This window comes from Glycine max, chromosome 11 (genome assembly GCF_000004515.6).
Source record: "Glycine max cultivar Williams 82 chromosome 11, Glycine_max_v4.0, whole genome shotgun sequence".
NCBI classification, from domain to species: Eukaryota; Viridiplantae; Streptophyta; class Magnoliopsida; order Fabales; family Fabaceae; genus Glycine; species Glycine max.
Window position 1 is genome coordinate 25,100,250 of NC_038247.2, and position 21,631 is coordinate 25,121,880.

A 21,631-nucleotide genomic window follows, 5' to 3' on the forward strand; every position below is an offset into this window, starting at 1 on the left:
TTTAAGGATTCATGTGAATCTGGGAGATCAGAAGCAGGACCAACATCCACTGAGGATGGATTTGGTGGTGACTGGTGAACAACTACCTGAGAACCAGATTGAGAAGCAGATGTATGATCTACTGGTGTGGCAGAAGTTGCTGCTGTAGAAGGAACAGACAAGACAGTCAAGGATTGCTGAGGAGAAGCAGGTGCAGCAGCTGGAGAGTCTAAGGCTGGGTCACCAAACAGCCGAAGAAAAGAAAAACTGAATTCATCAAATTGCACATCCTTGGAGATATACATTCTTCCATCTGCAGCCATGCACTTGTAACCTTTGTGAGAAAGGGAATACCCCAGAAAAAGGCATTCTTGAGACCTTGGCTGAAGTTTGTGCTGGTTAGGGCCTTAGAGGAGGATAGCGAGCACAGCCAAACACTTTTAAGAACTTTTAATCTGAAGTCTTTTGAATAACTTCTGATAAGGTACCTCTTTATGAATAGATGATGATGGAAGGCGATTAATGAGATACACAGCAGAAGTAACAGCATTATACCAATACTCAAGAGACATGGAAGCTTGAGACATCATGGTTAAAGCAGTCTGCTCCTATGTTGCACACCAAGAAGCAACAGAAGTAACTATGTGTCTCTGCACTTCCTTTCCACCACTCCATTCTGATGATGGGTATGTGGACAGATCAACCTATGTTGCACACCAAGTTCTGCAAGATAATTGGTAAATGGCCTATACTCTCCCCCAGTCAGATTGTACAGCTTTAACAGGTAAATTGAATTGAGTTTTAACTAGAGTATGAAACTGTTTAAACAGATCAAGAGTTTCAGATTTACTTTTCAACAAATAAAGCCAAGTAAATCGAGTGTGAGCATCAACAGAGGTTACATAATATCTGTAACCAGTGCTGGATAAGAAAGGGGATGGGCCCCACAAATCTGTATAAATGAGTTCAAAGGGAGTAGAGTACTCAGTAAGGGAAGGGGAAGAGGGAAGACGATGAGACTTGCCAATGCAGCAATGAGAACAGAATTCAGAACCTGTTTTATTGATAAAGGGTATATTACACAATTTGGACACAATTTTTGTAACATTAGGATGACCTAATCTGGAATTCCAAGTGGCAAAAGAAATAGCACTACTAGAGGCAGTATTTACATGAGACACACTAGGACAGATTCTATCTACACAAGTTGCAGAATCTGATGAAGCGCTTGGCATAGGTTCTGAGCTAGCAGAGGAAATGGTATTGACGGTGAAAGAGGCGGTTGAATTGCTGTCTAGTTGACTGAAGCAAGTCAGGGAATTAATAACGGCAATCACAGCCTACCATCCCTTTAAGAAGCACCTCTTTAGATACCCGAGATTTGACCAAACATAGGTCAGAATGAAACTCTAAAAAGACAGAATTATCCCTACTGAATTGACTGACACTGATTAAGTTTTTGGTAATTGAAGGAACAAACAAGAGATTATTAAGGACAAGAGGAAATTTAGGATTAAAGGGAGAGACAACCTGAAGAGTTGATATTCAACCCTTGGACATTACCAATTGTTATTTGATCTGGTCCTTCAAAAGGAGTAGTCTGATGAGTATTCTGAGAAACATTTGTGACATGATGGGAAGCCCCAGAATCTGGATACCAATTTGGAGAGGGGGTCAAAGCGACACTAGTCAGATTAGCCTATGGAGGATGCTGATTCTGATGTTTCAGATAATTGTTAGAATTCTGACTGACTTTGATACTCATTGGGATTGGCTGAGTTCTGGGATTGGTTCTGGTCAGGATATTCCATAGGCTGAGTAGGAACATAATCATCATTGTGCCTTTGATAACAGTATGTTGCTTCATGACTATACTTGTGACAGATTTGACACTGAATGTTAGCATAACGATCTTCGCCGCGTCCACCAAGGTGACCACCACGAGAGAAATTCAGGCCGCCACTGCCACCACGGCTGGTGCCGGTGTTGACATAACGATTGCCTCTGTTGTAATTGCTGTAGCTTGAACCTGAACTCGACGAAGAGCTAGAATTACTGGGAGCAACATATGCTTGCGGATTAGAAGAGGTCGAGGAACTGGAAGCTTCTTGTGCAGAACTGAGACTGAAATTGGGGCTAAAATTAGGTTTAGCTCCTTCAGTGAGATTGATTGAAGCAACAAATGAGGCAAGAGTTTTCTTGCGAGCAATGCGAGTCTCATGCGCAAGGAGAGGCACAACCTCATCAATGGACATAGACTCAAACTTTCTAGTGACAAAAGCAATGAGCGATTCAAACTTGTCTGGTAATCCATCAAGGATGATATCTCCGATCGATGAGAGCGAATCAATTATAGTTTGAATACAAAACAAATAGTCAGAAATGGAACAGTTGTTGAAAAAATGTTACGCAAATCGTTGTGGAGTTGTCTCTTCTTCGCATGAACAATGGAGTAGAAATGCATATGAAATTTATCCCAAAGATGCCAAGCAGTTTTGCATCCGATGAGTTGCAGTAAAAAACCAATTGATACTTATATAACTACTGTTGAAACTGAATTTCTTGTTCTAAAGTGATCTCAGCTCCCATTGACTGCCTTTCTTCATTGACTGCCTTTCTGTCAGAGATGAGAGAATAACCGGAGCAGAGGCAAATAATACATCCTGTTCCCATACCTTCTTCATCAAGTATTTAGAAGAAAGCACTGTTTGAGTTAAGCAGGGGTCACCAGTATCTCAAAGGTTTTTCGCTGCTGCATACAGGACACAGATATTGTTCCGATTCACTTTTGCCTCCTACAATGTCTTCGACCATGCAACCACGATCACTATGTCCATCCCTAAGTCCAAAAATTTAGAAGTTTGCGGAGAATTCGTAGTTAGTAGTCAAATTTAGTTTCAAATCCTTACAGTATCCCTATGATTTCTTGTGAAATCCACCACCTAGCTGAACTCCGAAGGGGGTAGTAGGTGTCACCTTCAACCTTAGTTTTTGAACAAGCCCTTGAGCAATGAGTTATGGCTTGCACATCTATCAAACATCACCAAGACAGAAACATCTCTAGTTAATCCCCTCAATTGCATGGGCTCTGGTTGAATCAAGCCTCGGGCAGAATATAGATATAAATCTAGCCATTGACAAGAAGTGACAGGTTTGCCAGAAAATGGCCAGAGGTCAGAGTTGACTGAAAACTCTGGCGAACATAGGCTGAGGTTGGGGATGGCTAAAACTGCCAGTCTTAGGATCCGATAAGGTGTTGGACTTGATTCCCACATTGGAAGTATGAGATTCTAGCATGAGACCTATAAGCCATTAACTCTTCAACTAAATGGCTAGCTTTTGTGGTGTGGTCCTCCCAAGGTTCTTATCAATTGTTATTAGAGCTCTCCATGTGTCTTTGTGGTGTGGGTGGTGATGCCGGCATTGCGATGTTTGCTCAAGACTAGTCGAAGGACTAGTATTACCACAAGCTGATTCTCATTTTTATTTGGGGAAAAATTCAACAAGCATGTAGTGCCACAAGTCACTTCGTAACCTGAAAACTACCAGCCAGGGACAGATCCTGAAAATTTGTTTAGTGGGGGCAAGAAAATAATATTTTATTATCAATGTCCAAAGAAAACAGTTGAAGTTGAGTGTAATTTTGACTCACTGAACTTGCTTTATTGATTTCAAATACATGTATATATAGGATACAAAAAGTAGGAGAGAGACAGCTCATGACAATGACATAACACTGCTGTCTCTCTGAATAAAGATGAATCACTAAGCAACCATACATAAACTACACATATATTTAACACTCTCCCTCAAGCTGGAGCGTACAAATCATATGCACCAAACTTGGTGAAAATATCTGCTGGCTGCTCATTAGAATTAATGAACTCAGTGACAATCTCCTTGGACAATAATTTTTCCCGAATGAAATGACAATCAATCTCTATAAATAGGATGAATATGAAGGAGACAAACGATGATAGCTCAAGAAGTTATAAATAGGATGAAGATTACGAGTAGACCGAGTACCTTTTCTGATGGCAATGGGCCAGTCTGAATCAGAGTGATGAGAAGAAGAAGAAGAAGGATCCATGGTTTGAGGATTGGTTGAAGAAGGATGAGGATCACGAGGAGAGACTTTAGGCACTGTAGAACCAACTTGCTATGTCCCGTGTTGATAAGTAATAAGAGGTGGAGGAGCAACTTCAGTTGAATTTGGTGAAGAAGATGGGGCTTCACCAACATTTTGGTCTGAGTTACCTAGAGGACTAGGAGAAGGAATTGGAAGTACGTCCTGGAGAGAAGAAGAATGGTCTATGGAAGGTGAGAAAAAGGGTGTGTCTTCAAAGGTTACATCCATAGACATATAATATCATCTTGTGGTTGGAGTAGCACTTGTAACCCTTTTGAAGACGAGAATAACCCAAAAAGACACATTTGATGGCCCTAGCAGAAAGTTTGTCTAAACCAGGAGAAAGATCATGGACAAAACAAGTACAACCAAACACTTTAGGAGAAACATGAAATAATGGATCATGAGGAAAAATAATAGAATGAGAGATTTGGTTTTCAAGGGAAGAAGAAGGCAGCCTGTTAATTAAAAATCAAGCAGTAAGCACTGCATCTCTCCAATGGTGTGTAGGAACATTGGAGTTTAACATTAGGGAACATGTAGTTTCAAGGAGATGACGATTCTTCCTTTCTGCTATACCATTTTGTTGTGGTGTATGAGGACATGTGGACTGACGTAGAATACCTTTTGAAGATAAAAAGGAAGACAAATCATGAGAAAAATACTCTTTAGCATTATCACTCCTGAAAATCTTTTGTTTTTCCAAATTGATTTTCAATCTCATTAAAGAATGACATGAACATAGGCAAAAGTTCAGATCTATCTTTCATTAAATAAACCCAAGTACATCTAGAGAATTCATCAATAAAGGTTACAAAATATCGTAAACCAAAAGATGTAACACGACTTGGTCCCCAAATATCAGAGTGAATGGTAGAGAAAGCCGAGTTACATCTTTGTACAGTTTGAGGAAATGATGACCTAACATGTTTTCCTAGTTGACAAGACTTTCATTCTAAGACTCGAAGATTCTTAAGACAAGGAACCATCATTTTCAGTTTTGGTAGACTTGGGTGACCCAGACGATCATGCAAAAGTTTGGGTTTTGAAGTTGCAAAACAAGACACAGGGCAATTGGACTCTAAGTAGTAAATTCCTCGTGATTCACGTCCTTCTCCAATTAGTTGACTTGTGTCATGTTCCTAAATAACAAAAGAATTAGCAGTAAAGGTTACTGAGTAATTTAATGAACGAGTCAACTGAGGGAGATAAAGAGACTTGACCACTTCCTTGAGATGCAACTTTGGAATCATTAGCTACAGTAACAAGGTGAGGAATTTTTGGATAAGAAATGGATGAAAAGGAAGACTTGTTACCAGAAATATGATCAGAGGCACCTTCAATAGATTGAGAAATACATGCTGTTGAAAAACATGGTACGGAGGAAGAGCTTGCTTTGTTGCTGGACTTCTTAGATTTGAGCTTCAAATACTATTGGTACTTCTCATCAGAGAATCTAGACTCTGATTTGTCTGACTTAGACACTTGTGTTACTTTGTCAGGGAAACCATGCAAAGAATAACAATTTTCTTGAGTGTGGCCCATCCTCTTGCAATAGATGCATTGAGGACGTCCACCTCTTCCACTGCGGCCTCCTCTATTGTTACGGCCTCCTCTTCCACGAGGTGCAATCATGGCTGATGTTTCCACAATGTCAGCTACATTTTCATCTTTCAATGCATGAGGCACACAAAGAAGTCTAGTGATGAGAGAGTCCATTGACGGAACTTGGTCTCCAACAAGAATTTGATCACGCACATGATCAAAATCTGAGTGTAGGCTCCTCAAGATAAGAACCATATAAAACTTGTCCAGCTTCCTATTCACTTCCTCCAATGAATTTGCCACAAGAAACCTTTTTAGCTCTTCCACTGCTGCTCGAGCTTTTCCTATATGTGCAATCATGTCATGACTAGTTTGCTTGAGAGCTGTAACTTTCATGGTTGCATCAAATAGACTTTGAATATCGTTGGCAAAAATCTCTTGGGCCTTCTTCCAAAAAGAGCAACATGTTTTGAATGATCTAAGAATTTTCAGAACATCTGGCTCAATTGATTGCCATAGCACAACACAGAGCTGAAAGTCAAGCTTTTCCCATTCACGTCTCATGTCGTTTGGAAACACATCAACACTTTTCTCCAAGTAGTCATGATATCCTTGACCAAGAAACCACAGCTCCACTGAAGTTGACCAAGACATAATTTTTTCAGTTGAGTTTTGTAGTTGTGATGGTTGGAGTTCCAGAGAAAGAAAAAACAGGACCAGCGGAAGCCATTTCTGATCAAAAAAGGTAAAACCTAACAAAGAAGTGGAGGGAAAGCAAGGGCTGGCACATGCAACTTGCCAAAAAGCAAAGACGAGGTCTGAAACGTGTCCAGGAGAAGAGGACGAGGCTGCTGGAACAAGTCCGGTGACCGGATGGCGGCGCGTGGACTACACGCGCCGAAATTAGCGCGAGATTGTGGCAGTGTGTGGCGGCGCGACTTCCAGGGGTGAGTCGCGCTCTTCAAGGCGCACCTAACCCTGGCTTCATCGGAAAAAATGGTGGCCGGCGGCAGCGACGGCGGACGGAGGCAGCGAACGACCCAGGAGAACTCAGCTCTGATGCCAAGTTGAAGTTGAGTGTAATTTTGACTCACTGAACTTGCTTTATTGATTTCTAATACATGTATATATAGGATACAAAAAGTAGGAGAGAGACAGCTCATGACAATGACATAACACTGCTGTCTCTCTGAATAAAGCTGAATCACTAAGCAACCTTACATAAACTACACATATATTTAACAAAAACAATATATTATATCTTTACAGAAGAAAAATATTATATATTTCTACCAAATATATAATTTTATGATAAAAAATCGAATTTACTTATATAAGCTTTCACAAATTACAATCGAGTGAAGGTGTGTTTCTCACGAACTTCATGCATGTGTTTAGTATTATAGGAGCAAAATAGTAAAAATAAAAAGGTTAAATTAATACCAATTTATTATCTCTTCGCTATAACTTTCTACATTCTTCTAAAAAAATATTCTCTCTAGGGAAACACCTGTTTTTTATGGGAGCAAAATCTTTTTTTATCAAATACATATAAGAAAAAAAAAATTATTGTGGGGTAATTGCCCCCTTAGTCCCTAACCTACATCCTTCCCTGCTACTACTACTTTTTCTAAGCCACATAATGGGAGCAGAGTTAATCGTGTCTGCAATAAGTTTGGCACACATGATTCGTGCCCCATCTTTAGCAAGATTGTTAAGAGTTGAGGATATTTTAGTTTTTATATTTTATTTGTAATATGCGTGTATGTCTGTAACTTCATTAGTTGTGAATAGTCTGGCACCCAATTGATACATAATTTTCTAAACTACAACTTCTTTCAAATGGAATTCTTCTAACAACTTGTTAGATAACAAAACTTTGAAAAATAATATAAAAGAAATGTAAGCTTTGGCTGTGGTTGACATTTTGGTTGAACTAATAACATGGTGAAGTTGTGTGTCTCATCTAGTCCTTGTTTGCCATGCTAGGTTGCCCAATCCATCTAACAGAAAATGTGGAATACTAATAGAGATCTGTGTCTGCAGGGTTGTCATGGATGCACGGGAAGCAGAATACAGAGCATGGGCTCGGGTTCAAAGTTTGAAATCATCTCTTGATGAGCACAACTTAGAACATCGAGTTAAGACAGCCAATGAAGCAGAGGCAAGATCTCAACAAAAGCTGGCTACTGCTGAAGCTGAGATAGCAGACATGCGACAGAAATTAGAAGATTCTAAAAGGTTAACCACCAAATTGATGCTACTAATTGAGAGTTTTGTCTAATGTAATATGCATCTTACACATGCTTACCATAAGATGCATTATCTATTCTATTTTGCCTATTTGCCTCTGATTGCATTGGTTTCATGAATGATGAGATGTTCTTTTGTTCTTCTTTCGTTTTGGTTGCTTGATTTTGTTTATCAAGAATAAAGGCAGTTGACAAAAGTTATAATAGGTCTTTTTTTATTTCTATATTATTTATTTTATTGAGTTTTTGTTTGATAAACAATACTTGCTTTTTTCTTAATCCTTTTCTACATGAGCTTCTCTGTACTTTCTCTGAGCTTCCAATTGTTGAAGCCAAATTACTTTGTCATTGTATTCTATCAAATAGTGCTTTTGTTAATTCTCCTTATTGGAAAAATCCAAGTCCCACATTGGCTAGAGATAGTGTCAAGATAAAGTATATAAGTGGGGGGCAACTCTCATCCTATGAGCTAGCTTTTGAGGTTGAGTCATGTCCAAATTCACCTTTTAAGGTTGTATCTGAGCCTATCTTAGATCCATTAAACAGGCCACACACTAAGCCCAAAAGTGTCGGGCGTGAGGGGGTGTATTGGGAAAAATCCAAGTCCCATATCGGCTAGAGATAGTGCCAAGATAATTAGAATATATGAGTTGAATTACTCCTGTTCTGTTATAACTATAGTTAGCTATGTTAGTTATGATAGATAACCTCTACTAACTTTAGGTTAGTTAGTAGTTTCCACTGTTAGTTACAACATTTGCTTAGCTCTTGTATAAATACTAGAGATGTAACAGAATTCAGTAGGAGTTAGTTAATATCAAAAAGTCCATTTCTGAAGTTTGAGCATTTCTCTCTTTTCATTTCTGAAATCCTTTTAGGATAGGGTATATAAGTGGGGGACAATCCTCACCCTATGAGCTAGCTTTTGGGGTTGAGTTAGGCCCAAATCCACATTCTTAAACTCCTGATATTTTAACATGCGAAAAATACAGTTTGACATGATGTGTACCTACTTATGTTTGTGTTCTTGGAATTTGAAACTTGATAATTATCTTTTTTGTGTTATTTGATGAATTTCCTTATCCTTTATGTCAGTAAGGTGCAAGTTGATCCATGTTTTATGTGAAAGCAGCTGAAAGGATCTTATGAGACCATGTTTTAGTCCTTCATCTGTGTGCAACTGTATGCCCTTAACCATGCTGTATTATTTTAGTGATGGTTAACACTATTTTTCCATATTGTTTTCTATTTCAGGCAAATGTGTGATCTGTCTGATGTCTTGAAATCTAAGAATAAACAAAATGAGAACTACATGTCTGAAATAGAGGTTGGATTTCTTATCTGAATGGGGTGGAATTCTTTGCTGCATAATGCCATTTTTTTACTGATTATTCTGTTAGTAATTGTTTTACAATTTTAATTTTGATCTGTTGTCATTGGGATAATTTTCCTGCAGAGTATTGGACAGGCATATGACGACATGCAAACTCAAAATCAACATCTGTTGCAGCAGATTACTGAAAGAGATGATTACAATATTAAGGTAATTTGTCTTGAAATTGGTTGCACCTTTATAGTTTTACTTTTAAAGTTATGATGATTTATTTCTATGGTCTTTGCCATCTACATATAAAACAAGACTCTCTGTATTTCACAAAACATACATTCTCTGATGAGCATTGGTTTGGTTTGGCAAAACATGGAGCTAATCTGTTGATATTGTTCTATTCTGGTTGTTCTGCATCTGTCATTTGCTTTGCCTTTCTTTATTCCAACTATTATAATTTTAACTTTTGGTATTCAGCTGTTATTACTGGTTGTTGTTAGAGAGCATTCCATGAATTAATTCCCCCTCCGCTAATGTTTGTAGACATCCATTTTATCTTAGACTTAATAATATTTTTGAAACTTTGGTTTTTAACTGTACTGAATGGCGTTGTGTGATTAATGTAGCCAACCTAACCTAGAGTGATAAGGCTTTGTTGTTGTGGTTGTATAGATATGACTGTAAAATCAAATAAATAGTATTAATTTGAGTTAACATAAAATACTAGGTTTGAGATTGGTACATATCAACTTGAATTAAAATTGTTACTTGCAAAACAAAGTGAAGGCAGCAAAATGTGTCACAAGAAAGGGAGAGAGGGTTTAAATGTGACTTGTCAAAAATTTGAAACATGATAACTCAATTTTTATTGATTTCTAACGTCTTATTGTTTAGGATCCTTCTCTCACTTCAAAAGATTCCGAGTAACTTCAGCTTTTGCACTTTCAGTATTTGAACTTATAAGATTTTAATATATTTAAGAGATGCTTCTGAATAATACTTAAAAATCGTTTTGATGATTTTCATGATTCCATCCATATAGACATTTTCATTTTTGCTGCTAACCTGTATAATGATAAGAGGAGTGATAGCAACACACTCTCTAATACACTCCTTCAAGCACACTCTCTAATTGGTAAGTTTATTGAAAACTACAAAATTAGGAGATAGAATCAATGAATATGAAGTCGGACCTACAAAATTGTCATTTTCAGTAAATTTTTACCTATAAGAGAGTGTGCGCAAAAGAGTGTTTCTAATATTTCTCTAATGATAAATAGTATTTTCAATATAGTTTGTTAATCATCAAAACATATTACAAAATTCTTTCATTCAAAGGGACTTTGGATCTTGTTTGCCAAAAATTGTTATACACTGAGCATTTATTATTCTTGAAGATCAGTTATATGTTTATATAATGATATTTGTCATTTTTCTTGGATTTTATTAGAGTATTGTAAAGAGAGTAGCAGTATTCAACTGCACTCTCGGGTAGTTTACTCTAGTTAATTCAGTTAACTCTAGTGAGTTAGTTACTGACAGCTGTTGACAGCTTTCATAACTAACTATCCAAGTCTATTAATATCAAGCTGTAATACAGTATTCAGTGGCCAATAATATATCCCATTTCTCTCCTAAAGTTTTTTTTTCTCAAAATATCTTCTCTTGGATTCTGTTAGAAATCTGTTATGGTATCAGAGCTCGGTAAGATCATCAATGGCGGCACTAAACTACGCATTCCTCACTTCTTTTCCTCATTTGATTGCTCATAAACTTGATGATTCGACTTTTCTTCCATGGCGCCAACAAGTTGAACCTGTTATCAAGTCTCATTGTCTTCAATGATTTGTTGCAAATCCTCAAATTCTACCGTGATTTCTCTCCGAAGAAGATCGTGCAGTTGGAGTTGAGAATCCTGCGTATGAGGTGTGGTTACAACAAGATTAGGTACTTCTTACTTGGCTTCAATTGACGATTTCAACGTCGATTGTCTCGAGTTTTAGGATTTGCTCACTCCTATGAAGTATGGGAGTGGATTCACCATTACTTCCACAAGCAAACTCAAGGCACAATGTGCCAATTGTGCACTTAGTTGTGAGCTACGATGCTTGGAGGAAAATCGGTGCGAGAATTTTTGTCGCAGATCAAAGCGGTTTCCGACTCTCTTGCCTCGGTCGGAAGTTCAATCATGCTTTAGGAGCATATTGACTCGATTCTTGAAGGTCTCTCGTCCGATTATCACTTGATTATCGAGATAATAGAGAGCAAATTCGAACCTATTCCTATCGCGCAGGTTGAATCTCTTGTCTTAGCTTATGAAGCTCGTTTGAACAAGTTCAAACAAACTCTAATTCTTCTTCAATTAACTACACACAAGTGCACAAGTCCTCGATGGTTACACGGTGCCAAACAAGTCCTTTCAGCAAATGGAATCTCAGTTTTTCTTACTATCATGGTGGCTCTAGTCATGGCGTTGTTTTTAACCTCGGTGGTGGTCGAGGCCGCGATAGTGGTCGTTTTGCTGACTTTCAGTGCCAATTGTGTCGACTGAAAAGTGACGGCGGCCGGTGGTGGCCGGAAAAGGAGCTGCAAGTTGAAGGGCCCACTAGAATGCATAAAATAAAGGAAAGAAGTTCACTGGAAAAGGTGTGGTGAATATAAAGCTCCAGCGGGGATAAACTGTTTTCGTTATTCTCTCAACCTGGCTCTAGATACCATGTATAATAAGAGACAATAAAGAGGGATATTTGACTGAAACTGTGTATCAAAGCACACAGCAGATGCTCTATTATATAGTGATCATTACAATAAATATTGATAATGAGAAGATATTCAGTTTCCTCTAAATCAGGACGAAGACTAGGGTGGGAAAGATAAATTTATTTCCCACTGTAGGAAAGGAAAATGTGATGTAATATGGTCTGTTAGATACAAACAATCAACGGTTAAGAAAAGTGAGGATCACGGTAGAAGTGCCTACACTAAATTAAATTAAAAAAACATCATTTTTTTGTTCTTTCTCTTTCTTTCGAATGCATAAAACTGTATCTCTAGCCATTTTGAAGCCGGCAATAGGCGACGACTGAAACATTTGCAAGGTTGGATTCTGACGTGCCGACGACAAATCGACTTAGTAGGCATGTGGAATGTGAGGCAGCGGTAGATGATCACGGTAGAAGTGCCTACACTAAATTAAATTAAAAAAACATCATTTTTTTGTTCTTTCTCTCTCACGTTTCTTTCTCTTTCTTTCGAATGCATAAAACTGTATCTCTAGCCGTTTTGGAGCCGGCAATAGGCGACGACTGAAACATTTGCAAGGTTGGATTTTGACGTGCCGACGACAAATCGACTTAGTAGGCATGTGGAATGTGAGGCAGTGGTAGATGGGCGCGTGGCAAAGGAGAAGGTGAAAATGAGATCATTGATTCCAGATATGTTGTGTGCGAGGCCATGGATCTGAGGTGCGAGTCTGTTTTCAGATCTGAAGCGTGAATTGTGTTTATAGATCTAACGCTCAACGTGTAGCAATGTCGGAGAGGGAGGTGGCAGTCTTCGACACGCTGGTGCCATCACAAGGATTGACGAGGATCTTGATTATTGTTCTTGTTGTTGTTGGGGTGTGGGGCTTGAGCCATTTGCCGAAAGGTTTGAGCTTTTAGTGATTTCGGGCGGTGGTGGAAGATTTTCCGGTGAAAAATATCGAACTGCAAGTGGGACATGGCTTCGTGGATGACAAGTGATAGATCAGTAGTGTTTCCTAGAAGATGAAGAGCCTCGCGGTGGGAGGCCGCACTTGATCATGAATGGTGTCGACGGTGCTGGCAAAAACAATGGAAAAAAGGAAGGGAAGAGGAGAACGACACATTCTGTTTTTTTCTAGTTTATTTCATTGTAAGCATTTTCATTGTAAGCATGCCCACCGTAATCCCCACTTATTTTAACTGTTGATTGCATCTAATGCCCTATATTACACCATGTTTTTGTTTCCTATGGTGGGAAACAAGTTTACCTTTCCCACCTTAGTCTTCGTCCTAAATCCGATCCTAATAAATCTATAGGCCTGCTGGATTTTAGATTCTCACTGGATTGCAGTGAAAAAAATCTTAATTCATCTTAGGCTTGCTGTTTTGTGGCAATCCTACTCTCTTAGAGCCCTCTGCGATGCAGACTGCGAATCTGATATTGATGACAGACGACCTACTTCTGGTGCAGCTATCTGCTTTGGTCCTAATCTCATATCATGGTGGTCCCGCAAGCAGCAAGTTGTTGCAAGATCCGGTACAGAAGCAGAATATCGAAGTTTAGCCCAAACTACTGCAGAAATCTCTTGGATCCAGACTCTGTTGACTGAATTGAAGGTTCCCTTGAGCGCTCCCATTGTCTTCTGTGATAATCAAAATGCAGTTACTATTGCTCACAATCCAGTCCTTCATGCAAGAACAAAGCATATGGAAATTGATGTCTTCTTTGTTCGTGAGAAAGTTCTGACCAAGCAACTCGTTGTCCATCATGTTCCTGCTCTTGACCAATGGGCAGATGCACTCCCCAAGCCACTCTCTCAAGACAGATTTGTTTTTCTAAGAGGCAAACTCAGTCTCCAACCACCTTGAGTTTGAGGGGGGGGGGGGGGGGTATTAGAGTAGCAGTATTCAACTGCACCCTCAGGTAGTTTACTCTAGTTAATTCAGTTAATCCTAGCGAGTTAGTTACTGACAGCTGTCATAACTAACTATCTAACTTTATAAATATCAAGCTGTAACACATAATTCTGTGGCCAATAATATTTTTCATTTCCCTCTTGGAAAGTTTTTCTTTCTCAAAATATCTTCTCTTATATTCTGTTAGATTTTATTTGTCTTTTTGGTGCAGCTTGTTTTGGAGGGTGTACGGGCGAGACAGAAGCAGGACTCATTGCTCATGGAGAAGCGGGTCATTGAACATGAGATTCAGCAAGCAAACATATCATTGAATGTATATGATGTGAAAGCTACAAGAATTGAAGACCAGGTAGCTGGGTCTTGATTTCAGTTGCAGTTCAGATATGACTTTGGAATTTTACTTATCCATACTTGGTATGCAGTTGAAGTTTTGTTTGGATCAGCTTCAAAAACTTGCAGAGGATAAGCTTCAAAGTTCCGTCACTTTGGAAAATACACAAAGAAGGCTGTCCGATGTTAGAAGACAATCTCAACAGGTTAGGGATACAGTGGTGGAAATGCAATCTAAAATTGGTAGTAATCGAGTGACGTGCATGGAGTTACAAGTAGAACTTGAGAAAGAAAGGTATTTAGTCTGTAATAATGTGTACAAAATTTTTCTTCGAATGATTTGGTACACAGAAGTTGTGAACCTTTTTGTCTTTTTATATCTAGGTTTGCCAAGAAAAGAGTGGAAGAGGATCTGGAGGTCGCTAGGAGAAAGTTTACGCGCCTTAAAGAGCAGAATGAGGGCTCTTCAGTAACTGAAAAGCTTCAAGAGGAACTTGAAGAGTACAGGGACATTATCAAGTGCAGTATCTGCCAAGACAGGGCAAAAGAGGTATTTGTTAAATGTACTGCATGGTATTATGTGTTTCACAAAAAATGTTAGTAAATATGCAATTGGATGCTGAGGGTATTAGCCTTGAGGTGTGGATCTGTCGTCAAAGTTAGCTCCATGTGGATGGACTTCACCTGCGGTGCATGGGTCTGAAAACCATTGGAGGCACCTTGTGGTTATGGTCAAGCTGATTCTGGAGAGGGGGCTAGCTCCACATAATGGGTCTAAACATGCTCAAAATTTTAGAAGTGATTTTTCCTTTAAAAAAATGCTGAAACAATTAGCCTCCAAAGGTGTTTGGCCATGCTCTGGTATTGCTAAATAATAAAGAGTGCTAATATGTAATATCCTTTCCAAATATAGCTGTAAAAGAAAAGTGATGTTGCTGAACTATAGGCTTGGAAACTTGTCTACAAAAAAGGTATAGGTTTGGTGTTCACACATAAAAGTTTTTTCCGTAATGAAGTAACTGCTTTTCAAGGAAAAAATAAATAAACAGCTGTTTCTGAAATAGATTTACTCGTGACACTGCATTTTCAAATGTAGTATCATAACAACCACAACCATGTGGATCCTTACTATAATTGTGGGCCTATCCTAGACTAATTGTGCTCCTCCCCCCCCGCCCCCTTCCCCGAAGCCTGCCTTAGTTGCGACCTCTTTAGAGGCTGCCTTAATTGTAGCCTCAAGGATGGTGGTTTAGTCCCACATCAACTAGTGACATAACCAAAATAGCATATATAAGTGGGGAACAATTCTTAAGCTTATAAGGTTTTTGTAGGATTTGTTTTCTTGAAATCTAATGGTTATGATTTGTTACACATTATATATAGGGGCATAGGGGGATATACTATGAGTGTCTTATGTGAGAAAAGAGAATGACTAATCTCAATCAAGCCTAGATTAAAATACTTTGGAATTCATTAAAACCTCATGTGACCATTAAATTTCTAAAAAAATCACCAAAAATTCAAATATCTCAAGATTTATCTCAATTAACACATCACTCTTCTTTAAGATTATCGTTAACCCATCATAGACAACCATGAATGCCGCCACCACCACTGCTATATGACTGCTACTGCCATCATAGACACCAATACTATCACCATGATTGTTGCCGTTGCCATCACCATCACCATCACCGTCACCGTCTCTAGAACTTGGAGGAAAGCTAGGGAGAGAATTAAAAATGATTTATAAGCTCAATTAAAAAACAATTATCAACAAATATTTTTTTAATGCATGGTTGGTTTATTTTTTGCCAAATCATTATATTTAAATTCAAATTTATTGATGCTTGCTCTGGTCACTGTTAGATATAGGTTATGTTTTGATAAACTTATCTAAACACACTCATAGGAGAAGAAAATAAGAAGGTAAAATGAAAAAAAATTCTCCCATAAACCAAAATTTGCTTATGCACAAGTCAAAATCAGCTTTTGGAGAAACTAAATGAAACAAGCTTTTCAATTAGCTTATATAGAAGTTAAAATTAGCTTTGAGAGAAGCTTATTTCTTTTTTATTTTCTTCTATAAGTGCTTATGGAGAAGTATCTAAGGGGTGTGCACATGTTTTAGTCACTTGCTAGTCTGTTTACAAATTTTTAATTTGAATAGAACGAAAAAATGACTTTTCTTTTTGGGGTGAAAAGCTTATACATTTTTTTTTTGTCAGGTGGTAATTACAAAATGCTACCACTTGTTCTGCTACTCATGTATCCAGAAAGTTGCCGGGAGTAGGCATCGCAAGTGTCCACAATGTTCTACAAGCTTTGGGGCTAACGATGTTAAGTCCGTTTATTTATAACTAGAAACTTGGTTCTCTCCGACATGTCAAGAAGAGGCCGGTGTTTTCTTGAAAATCATCTGGTGTATGGATACCTACATAGGGGTTTCAATTGTATGCTTAGTGCCAACTGTTGAGATAAGGAACATTGGCAGCAATCAATGAGTGCATGTCTCCCATTTGGACCAAAAATGATTATTTTTTGCTGGTACTTAATCTTAGTACCACCCGTTCGCATTTTTGAATCTGGGATGATGTTTAGCTTAACATTAATAGATAGAACAAACTTGGAGCCATAGGAAATGTGATATTTGTTCTTTGCAGATTTATCATAATGCATCTTCCAATGCGATTTGGAGAGGTCATGAAAGGTTGATCTTTGACCCTGCAATTAATAATTCAAGTTTTATAGCCTGAATTGGCATCATGGCAAATATCCTTGGAAGTTGACTCCAAAGGTGGCAACCACGATGTCTTACATCTGTAGTTCTGTTTCTCCTGCCGAAATGACACAAGTACAAATTTTGGTTTCTGGGGATTTGTATATATCTTGGAGTTTATAAGGGGTCGTTCAATTTTGTTTATAACAGCCTGTAATTTGTGTAATCGGTAGATGATATGATATCATTGTAATCGATGTGAAAAGTTATGAAAGCTCGATTGTATCATTTTTTCCATTTATTTTCAATGTTGCCTGAAATTTTAACCGATGTCTTGTCTGAGACTTTCACTGCGAAACCCCTCACTATTGATGTGGTTGTATTCGAAATTGATTTGAACACATTTTATTCAAACCTGGCATCTTTAAATTGCATTGACGAAGCCACTTGATGGGTATGATCATGTAAAACATTAACTGATGGTATAAATTGTAGTTTTGCACATTTTTTTTCAGTGTTCAAGTTGGTTTAGTTGAAGTGTACTTTATCAAATTAATTGCAAGAATACTTTCATAGAGAAGTCGATCAATGTAAACCGTTGCGTGTTGTCTTAGCTGCGTAGGTCCTTGTAAGAGTAGTAAAATATTTGAAGTAAGTTTTAAGTTTAGAGGAGTGTTTGTAGGAGGACAGTTAGTGGTCAGTGTTTTCTTGATAATTTAAGACTCATGAAAAGATTTATCCTATGTTTGATTTAGAATAGGAAAGCATGGTGTTCACCATAATGTTTTGGAGACATTATCGTTAGTATGACACATTGTAAGGATTTTTGGAGTTGAATCCGAGATATAAGAGATGGATAAAATCCTCAAGAATCTTGTTGATAGTTTAGTTTTAATTGTTAGAACTAGCTTAGTTGGAGCTTGAGTAGGAAACCCTTGATATGATTAGTGTCCTAGTTATAGAGTTAGACATCGTAAACAATAGTCGAAACCTCAACTTCAAGTGCTAAGTTTACAAAAGTGAGCAGTAATTTGTTTTACTTATCTAGTTAACACCAGTTAGTATCAAGTCGGAAACTAAAATTGGTAGAGCGTGAGAGTTATGAGTCTAGTATACCAAAGTCAGGAAGATCATGTTGAGGGAAGAGGGTTAAATCTGAGGGTAGTTAAATTATGTATTCTCGATTGTCATTTGTGAACTAGAATTGGTAGAGCGTGAGAGTCTAGAAACTCTTTTTCTTGAATCGTCCGATGTTCGAAAAAGAGCCAACCATGTGGTTAGTCGCGTTTCCTTGTGTCTGTCTGTTCGTTTCAAATTGTCATCAGTGTCTCTTATGATATTACCCTACTTCAAATAGTATGTCATTCACATTCTATTATCGTTGAAATGTCACTTTTGCGATAAAACTTAACTTATGAAATACTATCACTGATGAAATGAGGATCGTTAGATTTAGTCACTAAGTGCAGAGGAGTCTTTTGGTTGAAGTCATTGAAAGTAGCTTCAATTGGACACAACTTGGTGTTGGGAACCAGATGCGTAATATCTTTACTCGGTCTTTCGGCAAAGTTTCGGGACGAAACTTCTTTTGAGGGTGGAATTGTAAAATCTCATTTTTCGTGAATTAAATTAAAAATGTTTTTCATTTAAAATAAATAGAGTTTTAGAAAAAAAAGATAAGGTTTTTGTAATTAAATAAATAAGGAAAAATAATTTTATTAAAATAATGATTTGAAGGAAAATAAAAATGATATTTTATTTATCCATAAAATAATAAACAAAAAAATAGAGTAAATAATAGACTGTGAGTATTATAAATAGAGGCATCTTAGATCAGTTTTTAAACTGACAATACTTCATACGTCTCCTTTACCTCTCAATTTCGTTTTTCCTTTTTCTCCTCCCAACATCCTTTTTTTTTTTCGTATACCACTAAACTGCCTCAGAAAAATGACGATCTTGGTCTCATTCATCGGTTGACCGTTGTAAAATTTGAACCCCATGTTTGAAACTCATTTACAAACATTCTCATCGTTGGAAATTATGAAAACGTGTTGGAAATGAGAGAAATATCCCTTTGCATCGTAACTTTTTCTTTTCCTGTCGAAACCCAAAACTGTCTCAATAAAACTAAGATCCTGGACTCATTAACCGTTGGATTGTTGTAAAATATTTAGACATGTTTGTGATTCATTTTCACACATCGTCATCGTTGGGATTTGCAAAATAATGCTTATGGAGGGAGAAATACTCATCGCATGTAGACAATGGAATGGAAGCTTCAATCCCTTCTCTTCCCTCTAACGCTTGGAAATCTTATCCGAACAATAAGAGAAAAAGCTTGAGGAATCTCAAGAAACTATTAGAGTTGCCGCTGTCCTTGTCAGAATACACACGTGAGCACGCTTAGACGTAAGAGATGAGTTTATCGCAATTGGGGTCAGAATGAACATGTGTAGGGGTTCTTAAAGGATCAAATTGAGCTTTCTTTTGGGATGTTTATTGTATTAAAATTCTTGTATAATTATGTGAAATTGTTTGAGGGGTTTTACTCCTCGTGGATTGAGAAATAATTTTGTATAATTTGTTTGTGTTTTGAATAAGATTAGCGTAATAAATAGTTATATTGGGATTATGAAATTATGATTGAGATTGCATATAAGTGATAAATTGAATATATGATGAATTGTAGAATAATATATTACTTTGAGATTATAATATTGTTATGGAGATTGAGTATAAGTGCAAAGTTGAATGTGTTAAATTGCGAGATACACATAAACATAAGATGGTTAATTGTGATATAATCAGATGTGAAGTTGTGAACATGAGTTTTGGTTGTGAATAAGTGTGTGGTTAACACTTGATGTGACATTACTTGTGTTGTGAGCTGTGAATTATACAATAACCCGACCAGTGTTTATCTAGAGGAAAATGTTGATGCGCAATGTTAAAAGAAAAATGTAGGTTTCCTAGTTAGGAACCAATGTTAAATTGTAGCACAATGTGTTAAACGTGTTTGAAACACAAGTGTGAGGTTGTGAGTATTGTATAATTCATGAGCAGTGTTTGCTTATAAAATTATTGTTGAAATCGAGTATAAGTACAAAGTTGAACATATGTTAATTTGTGAGATACATGTAAACATGTGATGATGGATTATGACATTATGATATGTTAAATTGTGGGCATGATATTTGATTGTGAATAAGTGTGTGTGTGTTTAAAACACTTGATGTGACCATAATTGTGTTGTGAGCTGTGAAGTATATAATAACCCGACTAGTGTTTATATTGAGAAAAATGTTTATGAGTAGTGTTAAAGAGAAAGTGTAGGTTCCTAGTTAGGAACCAATGTTAAATTGTAGCGCAATGTGTTAAACGTGTGTGAAACAAGAGTGTGAGGTCATGGGTATTGTATAATTCATGAACAGTGTCTGCTTGCAAAAAAATGTTTTAGGGGTTGGACCTGAATCAGGAAGATAAGGCCTTAATGGATTCTTTAGAGTCTAGGCCTTGGGGGTAAAGACACTCGGTTTGAGTGCTCCTTTAAGCCTATGTTGATCCCATATGGTTGGAGCATTCTCGCAAAACAGTGACCCCGATTGGTCACCTTATGATTTTACTTAGTGGGAGTGACCTGACATACTCATTGTGTGATATGTCTTGTTATGTACTCCTAAGCGTCCCAGGGTGATTTTTCACTAACATGGTACCACATTGCATATAGGCTTGAGTCTTAGCATAACTGTTGCATAACGCTTGCTAATTGTTTATTATGAAATTGATGAGTGTTATTATGTCTTGATCAAAGTGTGTGATTCATGTGTAATGTGATTGATGATTGAAAAAAAAATTTGAAATGACAGTGATGGAATTACGTGAGTTATGTTTAAGTAAGTTGTATCTCATTTATATAATATATATATCTAGTTGTCTTGTTTCTCTACCAGTTAGGAATGTGATGACTCACTCCTTGTGTGTTTTTTGTGCTTGGATCCTGTGATGATCTCGAACTTGTGTTCGATGGAGTAGATGACTAGGTGAATTGCTTTAAGGAACTTTGTGCTAAAAGATGTTGGGACACAATGCTCTGATAGGATGTGACATTGAGACATAAGTTTCTATATTAATTGCATGAAGTCTTGAACGGTCTTATTTTTAAGCCGAGATGATTTTAGTATTTATTGGACAAGTCATTTTATGATGTTAGAAAAGTAAATGTAAGCCTTTTACCCTTTTGAAAGACTTTTATTTAAATGTGTTTTAAGAACTTTTAATTAATTATAATTTATTATTCCTTATATTATTAGTACATATATGTATGAGGTGTCACAATTTTGATGCATAATTTGTGATGGTTTTTAACTTTAGGTGGATTTAGAAAGAACCTTTTCTTATTAAATTGAGAAACTATAATTTGACATAAAAAATAACATTTAAATTTAAAGGATTTTCAATTGTTTAAAAATATTACAATCAAACTAACGAAGTTGACATAAAAAGGTATGATTGTAGTGTTTTTAAATAATAACTATTTTTTTATTTTTGTAAAATTATCAAAGTTCATTTTTCATAACTATAAAATTTAAATATGACTTTTTGGTCCGAAGTTAGGTTCAGATTCTACATGGCATACTTTTTTAATTTAAATTTTAAAATATAATTTCAAGAGATTTAAAATCATCA

At 37.1% G+C, this 21,631-nt stretch overlaps 1 protein-coding gene across 4 annotated transcripts in view; it reads left to right on the plus strand.

Annotated features, from left to right (window-relative positions):
* Positions 1-17,230, plus strand: part of LOC100790744 (E3 ubiquitin-protein ligase BRE1-like 1) — a 34,958-nt gene extending 17,728 nt beyond the window's left edge. For 2 of the 4 annotated variants that reach the window (XM_006591149.3, XM_014764104.3), the window contains exons 13-19: positions 7,700-7,894; positions 9,160-9,232; positions 9,362-9,448; positions 14,105-14,242; positions 14,316-14,518; positions 14,608-14,773; positions 16,452-17,230. In XM_006591149.3, the coding sequence (XP_006591212.1) occupies positions 7,700-7,894; positions 9,160-9,232; positions 9,362-9,448; positions 14,105-14,242; positions 14,316-14,518; positions 14,608-14,773; positions 16,452-16,583 (994 nt within the window). In that variant the 3' untranslated portion in view covers positions 16,584-17,230. The remainder of the gene's footprint in view (positions 1-7,699; positions 7,895-9,159; positions 9,233-9,361; positions 9,449-14,104; positions 14,243-14,315; positions 14,519-14,607; positions 14,774-16,451) is intronic. The other 2 variants (XR_416862.3, XM_041006794.1) reach the window with 2 other exon arrangements.
* Positions 17,231-21,631: the final 4,401 nt, after the last annotated feature.